At 45.5% G+C, this 27,238-nt stretch overlaps 1 protein-coding gene across 3 annotated transcripts; it reads left to right on the top strand.

Annotated features, from left to right (window-relative positions):
• Positions 1 to 312: 312 nt before the first annotated feature.
• LOC106566704 (kinesin heavy chain) lies at positions 313 to 27,238 on the top strand. Of its 3 annotated transcripts, none has more exons than XM_014135003.3 (29): positions 313 to 899; positions 2,413 to 2,500; positions 2,783 to 2,856; positions 3,135 to 3,239; positions 3,377 to 3,425; positions 3,539 to 3,594; positions 3,753 to 3,840; positions 4,438 to 4,562; positions 4,893 to 4,997; positions 5,325 to 5,473; positions 6,027 to 6,175; positions 6,544 to 6,728; positions 6,922 to 6,990; positions 8,594 to 8,800; positions 9,035 to 9,181; positions 9,672 to 9,860; positions 10,129 to 10,246; positions 13,628 to 13,689; positions 13,791 to 13,900; positions 14,067 to 14,168; positions 14,424 to 14,484; positions 14,664 to 14,735; positions 14,847 to 14,951; positions 17,776 to 17,992; positions 18,280 to 18,445; positions 18,574 to 18,659; positions 24,969 to 24,996; positions 25,151 to 25,236; positions 25,407 to 27,238. In XM_014135003.3, the coding sequence occupies exons 1-28, from the start codon at positions 771 to 773 to the stop codon at positions 25,227 to 25,229; spliced, it is 3,120 nt and encodes a 1,039-aa protein (XP_013990478.3). In that variant the 5' UTR covers positions 313 to 770; the 3' UTR covers positions 25,230 to 25,236; positions 25,407 to 27,238. The 3 variants fall into 3 exon arrangements, with proteins under 3 accessions (XP_013990478.3, XP_013990476.3, XP_013990477.3); XM_014135001.3 differs by having other exon boundaries at positions 13,788 to 13,900; XM_014135002.3 differs by having other exon boundaries at positions 314 to 899; positions 13,788 to 13,900; positions 18,577 to 18,659.

Raw genomic sequence — 27,238 nt, 5'->3', positions numbered from 1 at the left:
GATCAATAAATGTAATTCCTTCCCATCGTGAATGTGGTTAGCTTTACATTCCGGGAAGAATGCCTTCCTAGCAGAGAGAAGAAACAATCCAAATGACAAACGTTCACAATTGAAAAAGCAACATAATTTACTTAAGTCTTCGTTGCATATGAAACCTTTCATTTATATATATAGTTGAATCAAGCAGTTGATTCCATAAGACGACATAGGCGTACGTAAATGACGTGATGATTCTGCTGATAGGCTACATCCGGTGTCTGGATGCTGATATAGATGCTGAGGCGGGTACCACTTTAAAGGGAAGAGACAGACCACGCCCTACGCTCCACACAATAAAGCAGTCTCACCTTCAACCAGCCTGACCGACTGTGCCGCCATCTATCTGACAACGACACATCTGAGAAAAACATCCGTGACTACGTCCATCTTTCAAGATTTAGCCAGAGGAGGAATTTGGCACAAAATCTATATATTCTTACAAGGATGTAACCCTTGCGATTTTAATTAGAATTTATATGCATGGCGTATTTTTGCTGCGACATGCTCGAAGCATCATTTTTGGCCTCTAAATTGTAGTTTATCTGTTGTCAACTGTCAAGCTTTACCTCTTGAGTTGAAATATTGTTCTACCTTTAAGACATACGTTTAAGGACTTTTCTGGTTGCACCTTAGCAGATCGTTCATTCATTATTTTACGATCGACGGGCTGCAAATTGCTTTAATCTGATTGTCGATTAGTTTATTCCAAAAGCATCCATTGAATTTGCGCAATGGCCGATGTAACCTCAGAATGTAATATCAAAGTTTTGTGTCGCTTTCGCCCCCTGAATCAATCGGAGATTCTGCGTGGGGATCAATTTATCCCTACATTTCAAGGAGATGACAGTGTCAACGTTGGGGTAAGACGCTTTGTTTCTCATATGCTCATTAATAAAAAATTAACCTGTTATGTTTTCGTTTGGACTGCCAATAATAACAATGATTTGTGATTGAAATTAGGCCTACTTGATAATTTACAATCGTTATTACTGCGTAGCCTAGCCTGTAAAGGCAAATGTGATTGTATTCAGTAAGACATCAGTTGAGCATTCAGTGCAGTCGGCTCAGTGTAGGGCCATTTACTGGTTTCTGCAGTTACATCGGGCCCCATATTCGATACCAACTTACATGAACCTTTTCCTTGCTTTGGCTATGAATAACATACATGAAAACGGGTAGAAGATACTGCAGACCTATTTCAATGATCTACCTAGCCTGCATATAATATTGCTTTGATTATCGGGGAGATGATCAGGATAAAACATTCAGGCTGCTGTTATTCGTGTTGTAATGATTTGGTTCTTAGGTAATGGCAATGGTACATTAGATGTATGTACAGGGAATGTAGATACTGTAAGCCCCTGATCAATGCCAGTACATAAAACACAGTGTCGCTTAATCACTCCCTCTTCAGACAGGCCTACAAGTCTTTATGGGTCCATCCGGGCCAGGACAGAGTGGAATGAGAGGGTGGATTCATTTAGAGCTTAGCTAAGGATGTTCATGGAAACCTTAGACTGACCTCTTCAGTCATAATTCTTAACAATGGGCCAAGAACCTGTTCTCTTATTGCACATGGAGGAGAGGATCAATATCATTCTACTGTTTAGAACTGATCCACTCTTCTCTGTGCCAGACTGACTGCCACCCTGTGGACAATGATTTTGTCATGGGGATGCGTCTGTAGTGCTAGTGATCAGATACTCTTCTGTTTTTCTAAAAGGATTGACATTCAATATATTATAGGCCTACAATGCACATTTGAATGATCCTCTATGCATTCTGAATGATTTCCATATTTGAAGACCTGCCGTGTTAAAATTCAGTCTGAGTCAAGCTCTTGGTTATGTGTCATCTGCTTCAGTCAATGATAGCCTATATGACATCATTTCCCAAAGGCTTACATGACTAGCATGTGGTGAAGAGACAAGCAGGGTTGCATTCAAGATCACATCATTGTGAAATGATTCTAAACCTTTTTGGTAGGCACTGAGCAGATTAAACACTATGCCCTCCAAGCTCTATCCTAGGACGTTTTGGAAACAGGATTATTTCTCTACGGTTTTGGTTTTGGTCCTTATTGTCTCTGACCTTTTTTCATCTGTCCCTTTAATTGATTCAGTGATTGACAAACATATATCGTCTATCACTATCCATAAATAAGGAACCAAGAACAAACTTGATTGCGTTTCCATTGTTTGTTTGTTTGGCATATACACTATACATGAAATAACAATGCTAATTGGAAAGACAATTGGAGACAAGAAAATGTCCCTCATTATGTCTAGGCTATATCTTGCTTCATCTTGGTCTGTGTAGTTACAGCTACCATTTTTGGTTTACGAAATGGCCTAATGTCTTTGTGTCTCCCAGGGGCGGTCCTATGTGTTCGACCGGGTTTTTCCCACCAACACTACTCAGGAGCAGGTCTACAATGCCTGTGCTAAGCAAATTGTCAAGGGTAAGGACCAGATACTGTCAACAATGGCAGAACAACATCCACATGCAGTCTATGGAGGTGTATTAGAGAGATAAAAGAGAAATCGACATGGGGTTTTGACTCATCATTTGATTAAACCAGTCGGTGACATCACACAGTATTACTTGCTGCCGTTGTTTCCCATACTTGTGTTCATATTAAATGTTGTTGGTGTCTTTCTTATTTTCAGACTTGAAGGCCTGAAGAAATTCTTTCATTTGTATAATTTCCTCAAATGATCTTGGTTTCCCTCTGTTTATATAGATGTGCTGGGTGGATACAATGGCACTATTTTCGCATATGGACAGACTGCCTCTGGGAAGACTCACACCATGGAGGTACAGTGGGAGTCATTACAATGATGAAGAAAATGAATATACATAATCCAGTATTTTCAAATACTTTTTATCTTCTGAAAAAGTGATGATCTCACATTATGAAATAACTCCATAAATCAGCATAAATATGGCTTCAGTTTGGTTTCAATCAAAATGTAATACCCCGGATCTTGCTTTGGGGGCATTTGTACCCCCTCTGGTAAACGTTTTGGAAAAACACTGCTGGTAATATGAGGATTTTAAACACCAGAGACTGACTGCACCGTATGTCTTTATAGGGAAAACTGCATGACCCCAATCAGATGGGCATCATCCCCAGGATTGCAGAGGACATCTTCAACCATATCTTTGGCATGGATGAGAACCTGGAGTTCCACATCAAGGTTTGGATTCATCTCCATCTCCTCATCCAAATTTAGGATGATACCACAATGACTCAGTGGCATTAAGTATTGCTCTTACAATTAGCCACAGCATGTTTGACTTTTGATTGTGATTATCTTCTCTTTCCTCTACTAAGGTTTCATATTTTGAAGTCTATATGGACAAAATTCGTGATCTCCTGGATGGTTTGTACACAGTTTACCGAAATGTTATATACCAAGTCCACATCCAATGCCATTACTGAGCCAAATCTTCTTCAAAGACTGCCTCCTCTAAAGGTTATTTATTTATCTTGTAGTGACCAAGACTAACCTGGCTGTTCATGAGGATAAGAACAAGATCCCATATGTAAAGGTGGGTTTACCAAGGCCAACCATACCTAACTACCCCAACATCTGTTTAGAACTGTGCATTAGATTTTCCAATGAAAAAGGAGCATGCATATTCATTATTAACCATTTATTATCTCACTCCTCTGTCATCCCTGTCTCCCCCCTTCCCCACTCCCTCAGGGTTGCACTGAGCGCTTTGTGTCCAGCCCTGATGAGGTCATGGATGTCATTGACGAGGGGAAAAACAACCGCCATGTTGCCGTGACCAGTAAGCCTTCAGAATGTTTCATTCCACCACTATCCATCTAAGCAGAGAATCCAGTGCCATGTTTTTCTGCTAGCAGGAGAGTTGCATGGTTAGTGAAGTGTATGGTGACAGTTCAGCCTAGTGACTCATTATGGCTTATATAGCATCACTTCTTCCCACTTGTATAGATACAAGCAGTATCTCTACGTATATGGAGGACCTTCTCAATTACAAGGGTCCAACTGGGTGTCTGCTGGCTAATGTAATGCTGACTCACTATAGCATAGTCATAACACTGTAATGGGCTCAGGTCTGCTGATAATGAGTTGGTACTATAAGATAGGAGCAGCTAAATAACATGAGCCTTTATTCTGGGCACTGTAGGTCGCATCAGGAGAATGACTCCGATATTGGTCCTATCCCGAAATGGTTCTTATAGAGTACATTGCGTACTCTCATTTGCATCGTATATCAGTGAGAAACTTGCATTATTGATCCAGAAAAGCATTGATTCTGCCCATCAAAATAAACAAAACACACGTAAATCCCTTAATACACTGTAGGCTTATTTTGTGCAAAGATGCTCATTCGACTCCATGTTGTTCTCTCTCCTCATAGACATGAATGAGCACAGCTCTCGCAGTCACAGCATCTTCCTGATCAACATCAAGCAGGAGCATACGGAGACGGAGCAGAAGCTGTGTGGGAAACTCTATCTGGTGGACTTGGCTGGTAGTGAGAAGGTAAGACCTGTCTGTCTGTCTGTCTGCCTGTCTGTCTGGTTTACCTGGCTGGGCTAAGGTGAGAGAGACTATGGGCCGCTAAAGCCATTTCTCCTCTGCATACGCCATTGTAGCAGCATCGGCAGCAGCATTTCTCAGAACCAAGAGATGATGTATGGAGCTATGTCCACATGGACACTGGCAGATTTTAGTGACCTTTCCATGGGTCATTAAGTCACAGTCAGTAATTCAGTTTCTCCATCTCTCCCTCTCTCTGTTTCTCTCTGTTTCTCTCTCTCTGTTTCTCTCTCTCTCGCTCTCTGTCTCTCTCTGGCTCTCTCTCTCTCTCAGGTCAGCAAAACCGGTGCTGCGGGCGCCGTCCTTGATGAGGCCAAAAACATCAATAAGTCTCTGTCCGCTCTGGGCAACGTGATATCTGCTCTGGCTGAAGGGACGGTGAGTCCAGTACACAGCCGTCCACCTTACTTATCATTCATCCCAGCACCTCCAGCACCTCCACACATCCATCCGTATCAACTTACTGCACATTCATCTCCAAGCCACCATGCCAACCCAACCCATGGACCTGCTAAGGAAAGTTCACAACTCTGTGCCAACCCATCTGAAGCCTAGTCGATGCCAACTCACTACTCACCACACACACCAATGCCAACCTTCTCCTGGCCTTACTCTGCCAGCACGGTTAATCAAATGCTGCATTTGTACTCCTACTTCCCTGTCTCTTACTCACTTTATCTCTTCTTCCTCTGTTTTATTTGGCAGAAAACTCACGTGCCGTACCGTGACAGCAAGATGACCCGTATTCTGCAGGACTCTCTGGGGGGAAACTGTAGGACAACCATGTTCATCTGCTGCTCCCCCTCCAGCTACAACGATGCCGAAACCAAATCCACCCTGATGTTCGGACAACGGTAACAAACCCTCAGCCCACTCTGTCTTCTCCCTACACTGATAATGATGTTCGGACAACGGTAACAAACCCTCAGCCCACTCTGTCTTCTCCCTACACTGATAATGATGTTCGGACAACGGTAACAAACCCTCAGCCCACTCTGTCTTCTCCCTACACTGATAATGTGCTCATTTAGCAGGTTCTACACTCTGTCTTCTCCCTACACTGATAATGCTCATTTAGCAGGTTCTACACTCTGTCTTCTCCCTACACTGATAATGCTCATTTAGCAGGTTCTACACTCTGTCTTCTCCCTACACTGATAATGTGCTCATTTAGCAGGTTCTACACTCTGCTCACAGTTCTACTCAAACACGGTCAATGTGTTATCATGTCCGTAGTCAAAGGATTTTGATTACAGTATTTCCTAAACCCGTATTCATAATCTATTGCTCCAGAATAAATATACAGTATATACTGTATAAACCTGTATTATATTATCCCCACTATAATGAATACAATCTGTGACTGCATCACTATGGCATTAACCCACATTCGCTCTACCTTCACAGTGCTAAGACCATCAGGAACACGGCGTCCGTCAACCTGGAGCTGACGGCCGATCAGTGGAAGAGGAAGTACGAAAAGGAGAAGGAGAAGAACAAGACCATGAAGGAGACCATCCAGAGGCTGGAGGCTGAGCTCAACCGCTGGAGGAACGGTTAGACTTACTGAGAGATAAAAGAGTTTACTGGAGTGAAACATTCTATAGGTCATAATTACATTCCTAGTTTATTACATTTGATTCTTCTTAATTACAGGTTTTTTTTCACAATGTTGATTAATTTACAGTCTTAATATACTTTGCCTTGCAAAATGCTTGCCTTGCATATTCTTGATACGCCTATAACTCTGTTTACCTAAGGATGGGAACAAGGCACATCGTGTCAGCACACTTATGTTCCAGGAAAAAGCTTGTCTTAGCTTCTCTAGACAGATGAATAGGAAGACCATTCTCTTAAGAGCTGACATAGGCTGCTGACCCATCATCTCCTTTCTCCATCCTCTCCACTCTTCATGCTCCTTCAGGGGAGAACGTTCCTGAGACGGAGAGGACCACTGCTGACGTGGTGCGTCTGGAGTCGGTGGAGGAGCGGAGCCCCGTGATGATCCTGGACAACGACACCTCCTCCATCGTGGTGCGCATCTCGGAGGAGGAGCGTCAGAAATACGAGGAGGAGATCCGCAAGCTCTACAAGCAGCTGGACGACAAGGTTAGTGCCTGTTCAAACACACACACACACACACATACACACACACTCATTGGGGGGTATGGAGATATACACATGCACACACTGTATACAAAAAACCAAAGTAGACCAGTATCCTTTAAAACAAACAGTACAGTGTCCTCAATTCATTTCCACCAGTAGCCTGAGTGACCATAGTGTGTGTGTGTCTCCACAGGATGATGAGATCAACCTGCAGTGTCAGTTGGTTGAGAAACTGAAGGAGCAGATGCTGGATCAGGATGAGGTGAACTCTCTCGGACACACACTCTGTTCCCCTCGCTGTCTGTATCTCTGTTCTCCTCTCTGTCTGTATCTCTGTTCCCCTATCTGTCTGTATCTCTGTTCTCCTCTCTGTCTGTATCTCTGTTCCCCTCTCTGTCTGTATCTCTGTTCCCCTCTCTGTCTGTATCTCTGTTCCCCTCTCTGTCTGTATCTCTGTTCCCCTCTCTGTCTGTATCTCTGTTCCCCTCTCTGTCTGTATCTCTGTTCCCCTCTCTGTCTGTATCTCTGTTCCCCTCTCTGTCTGTATCTCTGTTCCCCTCTCTGTCTGTATCTCTGTGTCTGTATCTCTGTTCTCCTCTCTGTCTGTATCTCTGTTCCCCTCTCTGTCTGTATCTCTGTTCCCCTCTCTGTCTGTATCTCTGTTCCCCTCTCTGTCTGTATCTCTGTTCCCCTCTCTGTCTGTATCTCTGTTCCCCTCTCTGTCTGTATCTCTGTTCCCCTCTCTGTCTGTATCTCTGTTCTCCTCTCTGTCTGTATCTCTGTGTCTGTATCTCTGTTCTCCTCTCTGTCTGTATCTCTGTTCCCCTCTCTGTCTGTATCTCTATTCTCCTCTCTGTCTGTATCTCTGTTCTCCTCTCTGTCTGTATCTCTGTTCCCCTCTCTGTCTGTATCTCTGTTCCCCTCTCTGTCTGTATCTCTGTTCTCCTCTCTGTCTGTATCTCTGTGTCTGTATCTCTGTTCTCCTCTCTGTCTGTATCTCTGTTCCCCTCTCTGTCTGTATCTCTGTTCCCCTCTCTGTCTGTATCTCTGTTCCCCTCTCTGTCTGTATCTCTGTTCCCCTCTCTGTCTGTATCTCTGTTCCCCTCTCTGTCTGTATCTCTGTTCCCCTCTCTGTCTGTATCTCTGTTCTCCTCTCTGTCTGTATCTCTGTGTCTGTATCTCTGTTCCCCTCTCTGTCTGTATCTCTGTGCCCCTCTCTGTCTGTATCTCTGTTCCCCTCTCTGTCTGTGTCTTTGTTTGTATCTCTGTCTGTATCTCTGTCTGTATCTCTGTCCAGGCATCTCTTGGCAACGCGAAGGTCTTCTTCACAAATGTATTGTGATACAAATCTTGATGATCCTGAATCTAAACATGTTGGTAATATAGGTAGTATATAGTGCTCTTTGTGTTAGGGACACTAGGGGGAGTGGTGGTAGAGGTGACGTCTAATGGGGATTCAAAGTCAGTGCATGTGCACTAGGTCTATACAGAAAGTAGTAGAATTATAACCAAGCAAACAAATAGCCTGGAATCCTCTCCATATCCTACCCAATATATGTGATAATCTGATACATTTGACTGTATAAGCCATTTCCTACCCTTTCAGTTAGCCGGCAAATCTCTTTCAATAGATCAGTTGTCATAGCAGTAGGGATGACTCCCAGGCCATCTGTGTGTGCCTTGTGTGTGGTTGTGTGTGTGTACTGTGTGTGGTTGTGTGTGTGTACTGTGTGTGGTTGTGTACTGTATGTGTACTGTGTGTGAATATTACTTATATTGTGTGTTGTCTGTATACTGTGTTCCTACATATGATCATGTTTGTGAGGCTGTGTTTATGTGATCGTTATCACTCGCTCTCTCTCCAGCTGCTGGCATCTTCTCGAGGGGATGGGGACAAGGTGCAGGCAGAGCTGGGTCGTCTGCAGGTGGAGAGCAGCTGTGCCAAGACAGAGGTGAAGGAGGTGCTGCAGGCCCTGGAGGAGCTGGCCATCAACTACGACCAGAAGAGCCAGGAGGTGGAGGAGAAGGGCCTGCAGAACCAGCTGCTGGCCGACCAGTTGGCCCAGAAGATGGTGGGTCAGCAGGGCATAGAAATACATGCCATAGAGTGGACACAAAGTCTACTATGAACTTCTATAAAGTCTTGTATGAAGTCTTTATGGATTCTTTGCTCTACTTGAACTTACCAGAGGTCTGCCAACGTGATGGCATTACTTAGCTGACATTTTTGCATAAGTAAATCTGTAGCCTATGTCTCTCGTTTATTCCATTCATCCCTCTCTCCTTCCTTCCTGTCTGCTGTGCAGGCCAGTCTGATGGAGCTGGAGGCGGAGCTATCCCACATGCAGGAAGTGAGTGGTCAGCAGAGGAAGCGCATCGCTGACGTCCTCAACGGCCTGATGAGGGACCTAAGTGAGTTCAGCACCATTGTGGGCAACGGGGAGATCAAGCTGGTGAGTTAATTACATCTCATACTGCTCTCCTCTGGAACTGCTGAGACGTAGAACAATTAGGTAGATTAGTAGCAGAGGAGGTTGGTGAGGGAAGGACAGCTCATAATAATGATGGAATGGAGTGAATGGAATGGTATCAAACACATCGAAAACCAAGTGTTTGAAGTGTTTGAGACGATTCCATACATTATGTTCCAGCCATTACAATGAGCCCGTCCTCCCCATTTATAGTGCCACCAGCCACCACTGATGGGCAGAGAGAGAGGTTTTGTATACAGTATACTCTTCAGCTTAGGAGCCACCGCTCCATCTTTAAAATCCACCCTGTCCGCCCCCTCTCTCATCCCTGCATCTCTCTCCCTCTGTGTACTTTTCTTTCAATCCCTCGCCCTCATTTTCTCTAATCTGTCATTCTCTCTCTCTCTCTCTCTCTCTCTCTCTCTCTCTCTCTCTCTCTCTCTCTCTCTCTCTCTCTCTCTCTCTGCTGTAGCCGGTGGAGATCAGCGGGGCGATCGAGGAGGAGTTCACGGTGGCCCGTCTCTACATCAGTAAGATCAAGTCGGAGGTCAAGTCCATGGTGAAGCGTTGTCGCCAGCTGGAGAACCTGCAGCTGGAGTGTCATCGCAAGATGGAGGAGACGGGCCGCGAGCTCTCCTCCTGCCAGCTCCTCATCTCACAGGTCAGCCTCCAGCTCTACTGGGCACCTCAGTATCAACATCACAACTTGCTAGAATGACGATACTATACACAGCATATGTATAGAAATACATAGGGTATGTTGATACCGTGTATACATACAGTAGATACACTTTACCACTGCACACTATGAAAACATTCTTCCCTCATGTCATTGACAAACTTTAGAGACTTTGTACATTTTCTAAACTGTACAGATGGGAGTGTAGTGTGTCACGTCAGCTGAGTGACTCTGTTTTGGGTGTTCACAGCATGAAGCGAAGATCCGGTCTTTGACGGAGTACATGCAGAGTGTAGAGCTAAAGAAGAGGATGCTGGAGGAGAGCCATGACTCCCTCAGCGAGGAGCTGGCCAAGCTGCAGGACCCAGGTAACACACCTGTACACACCCTCCACCCTCACTTCAGCCAAGCTGCAGGACCCAGGTAACACACCTGTACACACCCTCCACCCTCACTTCAGCCAGGCTACAGGACCCAGGTAACACACCTGTACACACCCTCCACCCTCACTTCAGCCAAGCTGCAGGACCCAGGTAACACACCTGTACACACCCTCCACCCTCACTTCAGCCAGGCTACAGGACCCAGGTAACACACCTGTACACACCCTCCACCCTCACTTCAGCCAGGCTACAGGACCCAGGTAACACACCTGTACACACCCTCCACCCTCACATCAGCCAGGCTACAGGACCCAGGTAACACACCTGTACACACCCTCCACCCTCACATCAGCCAGGCTACAGGACCCAGGTAACACACCTGTACACACCCTCCACCCTCACATCAGCCAGGCTACAGGACCCAGGTAACACACCTGTACACACCCTCCACCCTCACTTCAGCCAGGCTACAGGACCCAGGTAACACACCTGTACACACCCTCCACCCTCACATCAGCCAGGCTACAGGACCCAGGTAACACACCTGTACACACCCTCCACCCTCACTTCAGCCAGGCTACAGGACCCAGGTAACACACCTGTACACACCCTCCACCCTCACATCAGCCAGGCTGCAGGACCCAGGTAACTCACCTGTACACACCCTCCACCCTCACATCAGCCAGGCTACAGGACCCAGGTAACACACCTGTACACACCCTCCACCCTCACTTCAGCCAGGCTACAGGACCCAGGTAACACACCTGTACACACCCTCCACCCTCACTTCAGCCAGGCTACAGGACCCAGGTAACACACCTGTACACATCCTCCACCCTCACTTCAGCCAGGCTACAGGACCCAGGTAACACACCTGTACACACCCTCCACCCCCCAGGTAACACACCTGTACACACCCTCCACCCCCCAGGTAACACACCTGTACACACCCTTCACCCCCCAGGTAACACACCTGTACACACCCTCCACCCCCCAGGTAACACACCTGTACACACCCTCCACCCCCCAGGTAACACACCTGTACACACCCTCCACCCGGCAGGTAACACACCTGTACACACCCTTCACCCCCCAGGTAACACACCTGTACACACCCTCCACCCTCACTTCAGCCAGGCTACAGGACCCAGGTAACACACCTGTACACACCCTCCACCCCCCAGGTAACACACCTGTACACACCCTCCACCCCCCAGATAACACACATGTACACACCCTCCACCCCCCAGATAACACACATGTACACCCCCTCCACCCGGCAGGTAACACACCTGTACACACCCTCCACCCCCCAGGTAACACACCTGTACACACCCTCCACCCCCCAGATAACACACATGTACACACCCTCCACCCGGCAGGTAACACACCTGTACACACCCTCCACCCCCCAGATAACACACATGTACACACCCTCCACCCGGCAGGTAACACACCTGTACACACCCTTCACCCCCCAGGTAACACACCTGTACACACCCTCCACCCCCCAGGTAACACACCTGTACACACCCTTCCCTTCACCCCCCAGGTAACACACCTGTACACACCCTTCCCTTCACCCCCCAGGTAACACACCTGTACACACCCTCCACCCCCCAGGTAAAACACCTGTACACACCCTCCACCCCCCAGGTAACACACCTGTACACACCCTCCACCCCCCAGATAACACACATGTACACACCCTCCACCCGGCAGGTAACACACCTGTACACACCCTTCACCCCCCAGGTAACACACCTGTACACATCCTCCACCCTCACATCAGCCAGGCTACAGGACCCAGGTAACACACCTGTACACACCTTCCACCCTCACATCAGCCAGGCTGATGGACCCAGGTAACACACCTGTACACACCCTCCACCCTCACATCAGCCAGGCTACAGGACCCAGGTAACACACCTGTACACACCCTCCACCCTCACATCAGCCAGGCTGATGGACCCAGGTAACACACCTGTACACACCTTCCACCCTCACATCAGTCAGGCTACAGGACTCAGGTAACACACCTGTACACACCCTCCACCCTCACATCAGCCAGGCTACAGGACTCAGGTAACACACCTGTACACACCCTCCACCCACACATCAGCCAGGCTACAGGACTCAGGTAACACACCTGTACACACCCTCCACCCTCACATCAGCCAGGCTACAGGACTCAGGTAACACACCTGTACACACCCTCCACCCTCACATCAGCCAGGCTACAGGACCCAGGTAACACACCTGTACACACCCTCCACCCCCCCAGGTAAAACACCTGTACACACCCTCCACCCCCCAGGTAACACACCTGTACACACCCTCCACCCCCCAGATAACACACATGTACACACCCTCCACCCGGCAGGTAACACACCTGTACACACCCTTCACCCCCCAGGTAACACACCTGTACACATCCTCCACCCTCACATCAACCAGGCTACAGGACCCAGGTAACACACCTGTACACACCTTCCACCCTCACATCAGCCAGGCTGATGGACCCAGGTAACACACCTGTACACACCCTCCACCCTCACATCAGCCAGGCTACAGGACCCAGGTAACACACCTGTACACACCCTCCACCCTCACATCAGCCAGGCTGATGGACCCAGGTAACACACCTGTACACACCTTCCACCCTCACATCAGCCAGGCTACAGGACTCAGGTAACACACCTGTACACACCCTCCACCCTCACATCAGCCAGGCTACAGGACCCAGGTAACACACCTGTACACACCCTCCACCCTTACTTCAGCCAGGCTGATGGACCCAGGTAACACACCTGTACACACCTTCCACCCTCACATCAGCCAGGCTACAGGACTCAGGTAACACACCTGTACACACCCTCCACCCTCACATCAGCCAGGCTGATGGACCCAGGTAACACACCTGTACACACCCTCCACCCTCACATCAGCCAGGCTACAGGACTCAGGTAACACACCTGTACACACCCTCCACCCTCACATCAGCCAGGCTACAGGACTCAGGTAACACACCTGTACACACCCTCCACCCTCACATCAGCCAGGCTACAGGACTCAGGTAACACACCTGTACACACCCTCCACCCTCACATCAGCCAGGCTACAGGACCCAGGTAACACACCTGTACACACCCTCCACCCTCACATCAGCCAGGCTACAGGACTCAGGTAACACACCTGTACACACCTTCCACCCTCACATCAGCCAGGCTACAGGACTCAGGTAACACACCTGTACACACCCTCCACCCTCACATCAGCCAGGCTACAGGACCCAGGTAACACACCTGTACACACCCTCCACCCAGGTGGGAAAACACATCTTATAGATCTCTTTCTATGTTACAGATAACTCTCTGCTTGAAGAGAAGGATGGAGAGAAGGGTGAGACCGAGGAGGGTAATGTCAAGGTAAACATGGATTCCAATAATGCTAATTATGTCACCCAGTAATGACTGAAATAAAATGAAACCGGCAGTGTGATTTTCCTCATTGTTTGGTGGTTCAGAAGGTTACTCGGCAGCAGGGGGAGGAGTCTCACCGTGGTCTGCACCACATGCAGATGGCCCGTCTCCGGGATGAGATCAACGAGAAGCAGAGGATCATCGATGACCTCACTGAGTCAGTGTCATCAGAACTACTGGAAGCCTCTACATTTATGTGCCATTGATGAGATAAAACAAAACAATGATGAAAACATTCACTTCACTTTTAAAAACCTTCAACATTCAACTTTTTGTCTCTCTCTCTTATTAAACATGATATTATCGGTCTCTCTCTCTCTCAGTCATAACCAGAAGCTGCAGATTGAGTTGGCTCAGGTGCTTGCCGACTTTGACCGTCTGAAGAGCGTGGACAGCAGCAAGAGCGAGCGGCTGGAGGAGCTGTCGTAAGTCTGAACATACACACACATAAACACACACACACACACACACACACACCACACACACACACACACACACACACACACACACACACACACACACACACACACACACACACACACACACACACACACACACACACACACACACACACACACAGAGACAGACACAATGTGAACTCACTTCACAGTTTAACAAAGTTAAGAAATGTGTTCTGATTTTGATGTTGCTGATGCGGATGTGTTTCCTCTTCCTGTCAGATTTCTACATGAGCGCCATGAGCAGACCAAGCAGGATCTCAAAGGGCTGGAGGAGACTGTTGTGAGTGGCCCTCTCTCTCTTACCCTACTTTCTTCCTCTTTCTCTCCCTCATTCTCGCTATATCCATTTTCTTGCCCCATCTCCCTCTTTCTTCTCTCTCTGCTTTAACTCCTCTTTTCTGCACCTTCTCCCTCTTTTTACATATTTGACTTACTTTTTTCTACATCTTTGTTTTTCAGGCCCGGGAGCTCCAGACCCTCCACAACCTGCGCAAGCTGTTCGTTCAAGACCTCACGTCGCGGGTTAAAAAAGTGAGTGAGAGATGGAGAAAGAAAGACAGAATATAACCCTATTAATCACTATGAAGGGTACGAAACCCCCCTTTCCTCTCTCTCTCTGTTCCTCCTTTCTTTCTTACACAGAGTTCCGAAATGGAACCTGATGATAGTGGGGGGTCTTGCACCCAGAAACAGAAGATTTCCTTTCTTGAGAATAACCTGGACCAGCTTACAAAGGTTCACAAACAGGTGAGAGCCTCACAGGATAGTTGTGTTGTCTGACTTGTTTTGATAAAGTAAAACCTAACTAGAAACCTCTCTCCAGCTCTAAGTGTGAACACCTCACAACCTAGCGTTGTCCCTTTCCCCCTTGCACAGTCAACTCTCTACCCTTCCCACTGGGCACAGATATCAATTCAACGTCTGTTCCACATTGGTTCAATGTAATTTAGTTGAAATGATGAGGAAACAACGTCGATTCAACCAGTTTGTGCACAGTGGGTTGGCTCGTCTTGGCTCTGTTCCACTCACTCTTTTTTCACCTCTTGTCCTTGTGCTGTTTTGTGTGTGTGGGCATGGATGTGTGTTTGTGTGTATGTGTGTGTCTTTGTGTGTTTGTTTCATGGGTTTCTGTTGTTGTTGCTGTTGTTATTGTTGTTGTGTGCGTTGAGAGCACACCCTGCAGGTGATGGAGTGTTACGGACAGGTACAGGACCTCGCTTCTCCTTCGCCTCCATGCATCCCTTTTTCTTTTGTATATTTTCAACCTCAAATGTCCCTCTGCTTTGGGCACTATCCATTAGGCTTCTAAAGGGACACAAACGGCTTGATGCTTCCTTAACACTTTTTCTTTGCATGCAATTTTTTTAATGAATCTGAGAGATGTTTGAAAGAGAAAAAGAGTGAGTCGTATGTGAATGTATGTGCTCGTGTGATGCAATACTCACAAAGATGTTGTCACGTGTTACCTGACTGGTTTTTAGCTGTTTTAGTCTGGCATGAACCAAAAGAGGAGGAAAGGTTTCATAGTATATTTACTAGAGGTCGACCGATTATGATTTTTCAACGCTGATAGCGATTATTGGAGGACCAAAAAAAGTCGATACCGATTAATCGGCCGATGAATAATTTTTTTACATTTATTTATTTGTAATAATGACAATTACAACAACACTGAACAATACTGAATTTTAACTTAATATAATACATCAATAAAATCAATTTAGCCTCAAATAAATAATGAAACATGTTCAATTTGGTTTAAATAATGCAATAACAAAGTGTTGGAGAAGAAAGTAAAAGTGCAGTATGTGCCATGTAAAAAAGCTAACGTTTAAGTTCCTTGCTCAGAACATGAGAACATATGAAAGCTGGTGGTTCCTTTTAACCGGAGTCTTCAATATTCCCAGTTAAGAAGTTTTAGGTTGTAGTTATTCTAGGAATTATAGGACTATTTCTCTCTATACCATTTGTATTTCATATACCTTTGACTATTGGATGTTCTTATAGGCACTATAGTATTGCCAGTGTAACAGTATAGCTTCCGTCCCTCTCCTCGCCCCTACCTGGGCTCGAACCAGGGACACATCGACAACAGCCACCCTCGAAGCATCGTTACCCATCGCTCCACAAAAGCCGTGGCCCTTGCAGAGCAAGGGGAACAACTACTTCAACGTCTCAGAGCGAGTGACGTCACCGATTGAAACACTATTAGCGAAGAGCTGCTGGCAAATGCACGAAAGTGCTGTTTGAATGAATGCTTACGAGCCTGCTGCTGCCTACCACCGCTCCGTCAGCCTGCTCTATCAAATATCAAATCGTAGACTTAATTATAACATAATAACACAGAAATACGAGCCTTAGGTCATTAATATGGTCAAATCCGGAAACTGTCATTTCGAAAACAAAACGTTTATTCTTTCAGTGAATACGGATCCGTTCCGTATTTTATCTAACTATTGGCATCCATAAGTCTAAATATTCCTGTTACACAACCTTCAATGTTATGTCATAATTATGTACAATTCTGGCAAATTAATTACGGTCTTTGTTAGGAAGAAACGGTCTTCACACAGTTGTCAACGAGCCAGGCGGCCCAAACTGCTGCATATACCCTGACTCTGCTTGCACGGAATGCAAGAGAAGTGACACAATTTACCTAGTTAAACCTAGTTACCATGTTAGCAAGCAATATTAACTAAATATGCAGGTTTAAAAATATATACTTGTGTATTGGTTTTAAAGAAAGGCATTGATGTTTATGGTTAGGTACATTGGTGCAACAACAGTGCTTTTTTCGCAAATGCGCTTGTTAAATCATCACACGTTTGTCGAAGTAGGCTGTGATTCAATGAGAAATTAACAGGCACCGCATCGATTATATGCAATGCAGGACAAGCTAGATAAACTTGTAATATCATCAACTATGTGTAGTTAACTAGTGATTATGTTAAGATTGATAGTTTTTTACAAGGTAAGTTTAATGCTAGCTAGCAACTTACCTTGGCTTATTGCTGCACTCGCGTAAAAGGTAGTCAGCCTGCCACGCAGTCTCCTCGTGGAGTGCAATGTAATCGGCCACAATCGGTGTCCAAAAATGCCGATTACCGATTGTTATGAAAACTTGAAATCGGCCCTAATTAATCGGCCATTCCGATTAATCGGTCGACCTCTAATATTTACCTTTGAATGATATCATGATTTTATGCTAAGGGATATGAGAGAAGAAACATTTAAATTCAAAATACTTATGTGATACAAGATATTCAGGGGACACAAAAACATTGAAAGAAAACTTGCTCATGTGGGTAAATTTAGCATTTGGGGAGTCATAAACGCATAGTTTTATTCCAAGGTCAGTATCCAGTCTCCTCTCCTTCCCTATTGTTAATACAATCTCTATTTCCCCTTATTACCCAGTCTCATCCCGCCCCTCTCTTACCTTATCCATCCTTGATCAATAAATATTCCAGCAAGAAATCTCTCTTCCCTTGTGTCACTCTTATTTCTTCTCACTTCCTCTCTTTTCTCTCTCTCTCTCTCTCTCTCTCTTTCTTTCTGTATTTCTCTGTAGCTGGTTCGTGACAATGCAGATCTGCGTTGTGAGCTTCCAAAGTTGGAGAAACGTCTTCGGTCTACTGCTGAGAGAGTTAAGGCCCTGGAGACGGCACTGAGGGACGCCAAGGAGGGCGCCATGATCGACAGGCGTCGCTACCAGCAGGAAGTGGACCGCATCAAAGACGCCATGAGAACCAAGAACAATCTGAGACGCCCCCATGCTGCACAGATCGGTAGCGCACCCACTGCAAATACAGTTCTACTGACTGTGCTGATGTGTTCTCTGTTTATGGATGGAGAGCTTCATAGACAGTCATTGATAAATAGAATAAATGATCGGAATGACACAGAACATTTTGAAGATAAAATAGGTGCTTAGACATGGGTCAAATATAGCTATTTTAAGTAACAGTTGGTATATATATATATATATATATATATATATATATATGTTTTTTTTTAAACATAATTTACCTCTGTATTGTAATATTGATTGATTGGCCTCTGTGTTATCCTGCAGCCAAACCAGTGCGACCGAAGCAGCTGCCAGTGTGCTCTCCTACCAACCCGTTCTACACACATGTCAGTGAGCCGGCCAACACCTACAGTAAAGCCCTGTTCCAGAGTGCCATCACAAAACAGACCACCGTACCTAACTCTCAGCTCAGCTCCGTCCAGACAAACATGTGAGGCCCATCTCACACACTCATATTTATATAGATCAATGCTTTAAGTAAATTTAGCTTTGAATAGTTTACTTGCATTGGTGTGTTATTAGACTCAGGAGTGACTGTGTTCTATTATCTTTGTTAAGCAGAGTGTGCACAGGACTGGGCTACAGAGCAGTCAACCCCACAGACATGCTCGAGTCCTACCCACTCAACATAGACAGGGATAACGGTGAGTCCCAGAGCCATACAGTTCACCCACACCAACAGTTAAGGTTTTTACTGTATATTACATTTTACAGTGGTTAAAAGCTTGTAATGAAGTAATTGAATGTCAGAAAAAATATAGTAAAAGGTTTAGACACGCCTACTCATTCAAGGGTTTTTCTTTATTTTTTACTATTTTCTACATTGTAGAATAATAGTGAAGACATTAAAACACTACAATAACACATGCGTTTGAGCCAGTCAGTTGTGTTGTGACAAGGTAGGGGTGATAATCAGAAGATATCCCTATTTGTTAAATAACCAAGTCCATATTATGGCAAGAACAGCTCAAATAAGCAAAGCGAAACGACAGTCCATCATTACTTTAAGACATGAAGGTCAGTCAATCAGGAAAATGTTAAGAACTTTGAAAGTTTCAAGTGCAGTCACAAAAACCACCAAGCGCTATGATGAAACTGGCTCTCATGAGGACCGCCACAGGAAAGGAAGACCCAGAGTTACCTCTGCTGCAGAGGATTACCAGCCTCAGAAGTCACCAGCCTCAGAAATTGCAGCCCAAATAAATGCTTCACAGAGTTCATATAACAGACACATCTCAACATCAACTGCCCACCAGAGGAGCTAAATTACTTCTATGCTCTTCTAACACTGAAACATGCATGAGAGCATCAGCTGTTCCGGAGGACTGTGTGATCACGCTCTCCGTAGCCGATGTGAGTAAGACCTTTAAACAGGTCAACATTCACAAGGCCACAGGGCCATATGGATTACCAGGACGTGTACTCCGAGCATGCGCTGACCAACTGGCAAGAGTCTTCACTGACATTTTCAATCTGTCCCTGACTGAGTCTGTAATACCAACATGTTTCAAGCATGTGCCCAAGAACCCTAAGGTAACCTGCCTAAATGACTACCGACCCGTAGCACTCACGTCTGTAGCCATGAATTGCTTTGAAAGGCTGGTCATGGCTCACATCAACACCATTATCCCAGAAACCCTAGACCCACTCCAGTTTGCATACAGCCCCAACAGATCCACAGATGAGGCAATGTCTATTGCACTCAACACTGCCCTTTCCCACCTGGACAAAAGGAACACCTATGTGAGAATGCTATTCATTGACTACAGCTCAGCGTTCAACACCATAGTGTCCTCAAAGCTCATCACTAAGCTAAGGACCATGGGACTAAACACCTCCCTCTGCAACTGGATTCTGGACTTCCTGACGGGCCAACCCCAGACGGGAAGGGTAGGTAACAACACATCTGCCACGCTGATCCTAAACACAGGGGCCCCTCAGGGGTGCGTCCTGTACTCCCTGAACACCCATGACTGCATGGCCAGGCACGACTCCAACACCATCATCAAGTTTGCCGATGACACAACAGTGGTAGGCCAGATCAACGATGACACAGCCTATAGGGAGGAGGTCAGAGACCTGGTCGGGTGGTGCCAGGACAACAACCTCTCCCTCAACGTGATCAAGACAAAGGAGATGATTGTGGACTACAGGAAAAGGATGACCGAGCACGCGCCTATTCTCATCGATGGGGCTGTAGTGGAGCAGGTTGAGAGCTTCAAGTTCCTTGGTGTCCACATCCCCAACAAACTATCATGGTCCAATACATCACTGGGGCCAAGCTTCCTGCCATCCAGGACCTCTATACCAGGCGGTGTCAAAGGAAGGCCTTAAAAATTGTCAAAGACTCCAGCCACCCTAGTCATAGACTGTTCTCTCTGCTACCGCACGGCAAGCTGTACCGGAGCACCAAGTCTAGGTCCAAAAGGCTTCTTAACAGCTTCTACCCCCAAGCCATAAGACTCCTGAACAGCTAATCAACGGTCTACCAGACCCCTCTTTTACGCTGCTGCTACTCTCTGTTTATTATCTATGCATAGTCACTTTAACTCTACCTACATGAACATATTACCTCAACTACCTCGACTATCCGGTGCCCCCACACATTGACTCTGTACCAGTACCCCCTGTATATAGCCTCGCTATTGTTATTTTACTGCTGCTGTTTAATTATTTGTTACTTTTATTTTCTACTTATCTATTTTTTTTACTTAACAGTTCTTTTTCTTAAAACTGCATTGTTGGTTAAGGGCTTGTAAGTAAGCATTTCACTGTTGTATTCGGCGCTTGTGACAAATTTATTTGTTCAGAGGAGACAGCATGAATCAGGCCTTCATGGTCGAATTGTTACAAAGAAACCACTACTAGAGGACACCAATAAGAAGAAGAGACTTGCTTGGGCCAAGATACACGAGCAATGGACATTAGACCGGTGGAAATCTGTCCTTTGGCCTGATGAGTCCAAATTTGAGTCCAACCGCCGTGTCTATGTGAGATACAGAGTAGGTGAATGGATGATCTCTGCATGTGTGGTTCCCACCGTGAAGCATGTAAGAGGAGGTGTGATGGTGTGGGAGTGCTTTTCTGGTGACACTGTCAGTGATGTATTTAAAATTCAAGGCACACTTAACCAGCATGGCTACCACAGCATTCTGCAGTGATACGCAATCCCATCTGGTTTGCGCTTAGTGGGACTATCATTTGTTTTTCAACAGAACAATGACCCAACACACCCCCAGGCTGTGTAAGGGCTATTTGACAAAGAAAGGGAGTGATGGAGTGCTTCATCAGAAGACCTGGCCTCCACAATCACCCGACCTCAACACAATATTTTTATTTTATTTTTTTATTTTACCTTTATTCAACTAGGCAAGTCAGTTAAGAACAAATTCTTATTTACAATGATGGCCTAGGAACAGTGGGTTAACTGCCTTTTTACCTTATCAGCTACGGGATTCGATCTAGCAACCTTTCGTTTACTAGTCCAATGCTCTAACCACTAGGCTACCTGCTGCCCCAATTGCTAACCCCATCTTTAGCAATTGAGATGGTTCGGGATGAGTTGGACCGCAGAGTGAAGGAAAAGCAGCAAACAAGTGCTCAGCATATGTGGGAACTCCTTCAAGACTGTTGGAAAAGCATTCCTCATGAAGCTGGTTGAGAGAATGCCAAGAGTGTGCAAAGCTGTCATCAAGGCAAAGGGTGGCTACTTTGAAGTACTTTGTTTCACACTTTTTTTTACTACATGATTCCATATGTGTTATTTCATAGTTTTGATGTCTTCGCTATTATTCTACAATGTAGAAAATAGTAAAAAAATGAAGAAAACCCTTTGAATGAGCAGGTGTTCAAACTTTTGACTGGTAATGTATATACAGTGTATTTCAAAAGTATTCAGACCCCTTGACTTTTTCCATGTTTTGTTACTTTACAGCCTTATTCCCCCATGAACCTACATACAATACCCCATAATGACAAAGCAAAAACAGGTTTTTATAAATTTCAGCAAATGTAAAAAAAAAAGATACACTGCTCAAAAAAATAAAGGGAACACTTAAACAACACAATGTAACTCCAAGTCAATCACACTTCTGTGAAATCAAACTGTCCACTTAGGAAGCAACACTGATTGACAATACATTTCACATGCTGTTGTGCAAATGGAATAGACAACAGGTGGAAATTATAGGCAATTAGCAAGACACCCCCAATAAAGGAGTGGTTGTGCAGGTGGGGACCACAGACCACTTCTCAGTTCCTATGCTTCCTGGCTGATGTTTTGGCCACTTTTGAATGCTGGCGGTGCTTTCACTCTAGTGGTAGCATGAGACAGTCTACAACCCACACAAGTGACTCAGGTAGTGCAGCTCATCCAGGATGGCACATCAATGCGAGCTGTGGCAAGAAGGTTTGCTGTGTCTGTCAGCGTAGTGTCCAGAGCATGGAGGCGCTACCAGGAGACAGGCCAGTACATCAGGAGACGTGGAGGAGGCCGTAGGAGGGCAACAACCCAGCAGCAGGACCGCTACCTCCGCCTTTGTGCAAGGAGGAGCAGGAGAAGCACTGCCAGAGCCCTGCAAAATGACCTCCAGCAGGCCACAAATGTGCATGTGTCTGCTCAAATGGTCAGAAACAGACTCCATGAGGGTGGTATGAGGGCCCAACGTCCACAGGTGGGGGTTGTGCTTACAGCCCAACACCGTGCAGGACGTTTGGCATTTGCCAGAGAACACCAAGATTGGCAAATTCGCCACTGGCGCCCTGTGCTCTTCACAGATGAAAGCAGGTTCACACTGAGCACGTGACAGACGTGACAGAGTCTGGAGTCGCCGTGGAGAACGTTCTGCTGCCTGCAACATCCTCCAGCATGACCGGTTTGGCGGTGGGTCAGTCATGGTGTGGGGTGGCATTTCTTTGGGGGGCCGCACAGCCCTCCATGTGCTCGCCAGAGTTAGCCTGACTGCCATTAGGTACCGAGATGAGATCCTCAGACCCCTTGTGAGACCATATGCTGGTGCGGTTGGCCCTGGGTTCCTCCTAATGCAAGACAATGCTAGACCTCATGTGGCTGGAGTGTGTCAGCAGTTCCTGCAAGAGGAAGGCATTGATGCTATGGACTGGCCCGCCCGTTCCCCAGACCTGAATCCAATTGAGCACATCTGGGACATCATGTCTCGCTCCATCCACCAACGCCACGTTGCACCACAGACTGTCCAGGAGTTGGCAGATGCTTTAGTCCAGGTCTGGGAGGAGATCCCTCAGGAGACCATCCGCCACCTCATCAGGAGCATGCCCAGGCGTTGTAGGGAGGTCATACAGGCACGTGGAGGCCACACACACTACTGAGCCTCATTTTGACTTGTTTTAAGGACATTACATCAAAGTTGGATCAGCCTGTAGTGTGGTTTTCCACTTTCATTTTAAGTGTGACTCCAAATCCAGACCTCCATGGGTTGATAAATTGGATTTCCATTGATTATTTTTGTGTGATTTTGTTGTCAGCACATTCAACTATGTCAAGAATAAAGTATTTAGTAAGATTATTTCTTTCATTCAGATCTAGGATGTGTTGTTTAAGTGTTCCCTTTATTTTTTTGAGCAGTATATATATCACATTTACATAAATATTCAGACCCTTTATTCAGTACTTTGTTGAAGCACCTTTGGCAGCGATTACAGCCTAAATTATTCTTGGGTATGACGCTACAAGCTTGGCACACCTGTTTTTGGGGAGTTTCTCCCATTCTTCTCTGCAGATCCTCTCAAGCTCTGTCAGGTTGGATGGGGAGCGTCGCTGCACAGCTATTTTCAGGTCTCTCCAGAGATGCTCAAATTGGGTTCAAGTCCGGGTTCTGGCTGGGCTACTCAAGGACATTCAGAGACTTATCCCGAAGCCACTCCTGTGTTGTCTTGGCTGTGTGCTTAGGGTCGTTGTCCTGTTGGAAGGTGAACCTTCGCCCCAGTCTGAGGTCCTGAGCGCTCTGGAGCAGGTTTTCATCAAGGGTCACTCTATACTTTACTCTATTAATCTTTCCCTCGATCCTAACTAGTCCCCCAGTCCCTGCCGCTGAAAAACATCCCCACAGTATGATGCTGCAACCCTTACGCTTGTCTTTTGGCAAACTCCAAGCGGCCTGTCATGTGCCGTCTACTGAGGAGCGGCTTCCGTCTGGCCACTCTACCATGATTGGTGGAGTACTGCAGAGATGGTTATCCTTCTGGAAGGTTCTCCAATCTCCACAGAGGAACTCTGGAGCTCTGTCAGAGTGACCATCGGGTTCTTGGTAACCTCCCTGACCAAGGCCCTTCTCCCCCGATTGCTCAGTTTGGCCGGGGGGCCAGCTCTAGGAAGAGTCTTGGTGGTTCTAAACTTCTTCCATTTAAGAATGATGGAGGCCACTGTGTTCTTGGGGACCTTCAATGCTGCAGACATTTTTTGGTACCCTTCCCCAGGTCTGTGTCACGACACAATCCTGTATCTGAGCTCTACTGACAATTCCTTCGAACTCATGGCTTGGATTTTGCTCTGACATGCACTATCAACTGTGGGACTTTATATAGACAGGCATGTATCTTTCCAAATCATGTCCAATCAATTAAATTTACCACAGGTGGACTCCAAGTTTAGAAACGTATTAAGGATGATCAATGGAAACAGGATGCACCCAAGCTCAATTTCGAGTCTCATAGCAAAGGGTCAGAATACTTAAATAAGGTGTTGCTGTTAATGATATTTAATACATTTGCTAGAATTTCCAAAAAAACTGTTTTCGCTTTGTCATTATGGGTTATTGTGGGTAGATTGCTGAGGATTTTATTTTTTAAATCCATTTTAGAATAAGGCTGTAACGTAACAAAATGTGGAAAAAGTGGATGGGTCTGAATACTTTCCGAAGGCACTGTACAGTGTATACACACTAATCCTAACTATTCCCTGTAATGTTCATGAACAGGAAACACCGTAGACATCAATGACAACAGGTAAGCATATCAGCCTCTCAATTGTATATTGTAAAAGCATTACAAAGAGACTAATATTACTCCCACTTCTACCTCTTTTACTCTATTATTACTACTACTACCAGTGCTACTTCTCCCACTCTACAGTACTGAACAGTGTAGTGTGTGTCTGCAGGAGTGATGGGCACTGTGGCAGTGAGGTGGAGGACCCAGGCAGACTGCACATCATTCAGCAGGAGACAGCTGCAAGTTAATACCATGGTAACTAATGCGCACGCACACAGGCGCATGCACACACACATTTTAACTCTCTCATCACACGCATTGTTTACATTCACAACAAATGATGAATTGAATATACATGTTGAAGGATGAATTCCTACTCCTTTGAAACGCATCTCCTAACGACCTATTTCCTTTCCTTTCCACAGATGACCAAATACTGTATTCAGGACCGCTCCCATATATTTGCATGCAGCCGTCTAGCTTCCCTCCCCCTGCACCCATACATGGCCACTGACTCTCCCCTGTAGTCCCAAGCTCAGCCCCATGCTCCCAATGGCGACCACCCTCACACTCCTGTGATTAGAACACATCGTAATGTATACTCCTGTAGAGGTATTGACCAGCACTGTTTTTGTGTATGTACAGTTCCACTTTACTCGACAGTGTCATCATAATGCTGACCTATAGCACCGTCATGACCATGCCCTGGCGCCTCTCCTATAAGACGTTATGCCAGCCTACAACAAAGGATCTCACTCTGCATGTTGCCCAGCTAGCTGAGTAGCCAACTAAATCTGTGCATGTTTCATGACAGTGTTACTCAATTTGCTATAAACTGTCATGAACCACCACGGTGGTATTGACAGATGTCATGTAGAGTTTATGATGCTGTTGTATTAGCTGTATGATGTCATTGTCCAGTCAGATCTGAGGCATGTGGAACTCAGCCATGCCCTATGCCCTTTAGAGTCTAACCCAGCCTTAATAATAATGACAGCTGATTTCACATGATCATAACATGCAGTCTTGTGTGTACATATATATAAGTACAGTATCTGTGTATTTACTACCTCTAGATCAACTGATACAACTTATCAACTCATCATTATTCCAACATGTTGTTATATTAGTGAATTGTAAGGCAGTGAAGGGAGCTGTTATGTCCTGTCAACTGATTTGTTTGTACAAAGATTCCTCCTCCTTAACATCATGAAGTAAGGTATGATGTTATTGATGAGATAGTCACATCTCTATTTTAAAATGGTGCCCCTTCTACCTGCTCTGTGTATTCTGTTATAGGGCACAACATCATGCCAACATTTCCCAACCCCTATAAAAAAAAAACATTATTCAATATACCACAAAACACCTTCTGGACTTGTTTGTAAACTGCTCCCAACCAGCTGCCACCAGTATGGGGTTTGAAAGCATTTTATTTGATTGTAATAGTGGCATGTTAGTAATGGCAGCTGACCAATGCGAACTTTACATGGTCCTGTGCTCTGCTGTGTTTTCTCAGTCAGAATCCTGATCAACCAATCGGGACAGAGAAAACCAGCAGCTGCTGGAGCTGTGATTGGGAGACCAAGGTCTTTTGACAAGTACTGTACAGTAGAGAGTTGGTTCACTAACTAGCCGGACTGTACAGTGTTGACTTCAGGTCTATCTAACAGACACTATGACCTACATTTTGGCCTACTAATGACTGAAACCTACAGCACCTCAGGATCTCTGATTGATAACAGTGTGTTGTGGGGCCAGGGCCACCTATATCTTTCAAATCTTTTTAACAACATAATTGCTAATTACTGAAGGAAGTGATGAGATAAAGTAATAGTTTGAAAAACTCATTATCCCTTCCACTTGGATAAATTAAAGACTGAATTATTTCAAACCAGGCCTGCCCCCAACGATTATTTAGATTCCCATTTGAGGTCATTTTTGGATGTAACAAGTTTGAGAAATTGTACCAGATATTCAACTGTCTGACTTTAGCATATCTAAAATATGTGATAATATTGTTAAACTTGTAAGTATAACAGCATATCATTATGTAGTAAAATGAAAAAATTACACACATAATATTACTTTGTTAGGGAACCATAATGTGTACTGTATGTATTTATATATTTCTGTTGGCCTATATGCTCATTATGTGATTCATCGTGCGACATGCATATTTTTGTATATACTCATTCAAATATGTGAATCATTATGTTGTAGTTGGCAGAAATAAACCCTTACAGAAATAAGTTAA

This window comes from Salmo salar, chromosome 13, assembly GCF_965601325.2.
Source record: "Salmo salar chromosome 13, fSalSal1, whole genome shotgun sequence".
Taxonomy (NCBI): Eukaryota; Metazoa; Chordata; class Actinopteri; order Salmoniformes; family Salmonidae; genus Salmo; species Salmo salar.
The sequence above is the reverse complement of the archived record's forward strand: the minus strand, read 5'-3'. Positions and strand labels throughout refer to the sequence as shown.

What these genes read in the sequence shown, in the direction of transcription:
- LOC106566704 (XM_014135001.3), top strand. Translation starts at nt 771, where the DNA reads ATGGCCGATGTAACCTCAGAATGTAATATCAAAGTTTTGTGTCGCTTT. An exon ending in CCGCCATGTTGCCGTGACCA is followed by an intron (nt 3,841 to 4,437) that starts GTAAGCCTTCAG and finishes CTCTCCTCATAG; the next exon opens with ACATGAATGAGCACAGCTCT. An exon ending in GCTCAACCGCTGGAGGAACG is followed by an intron (nt 6,176 to 6,543) that starts GTTAGACTTACT and finishes ATGCTCCTTCAG; the next exon opens with GGGAGAACGTTCCTGAGACG.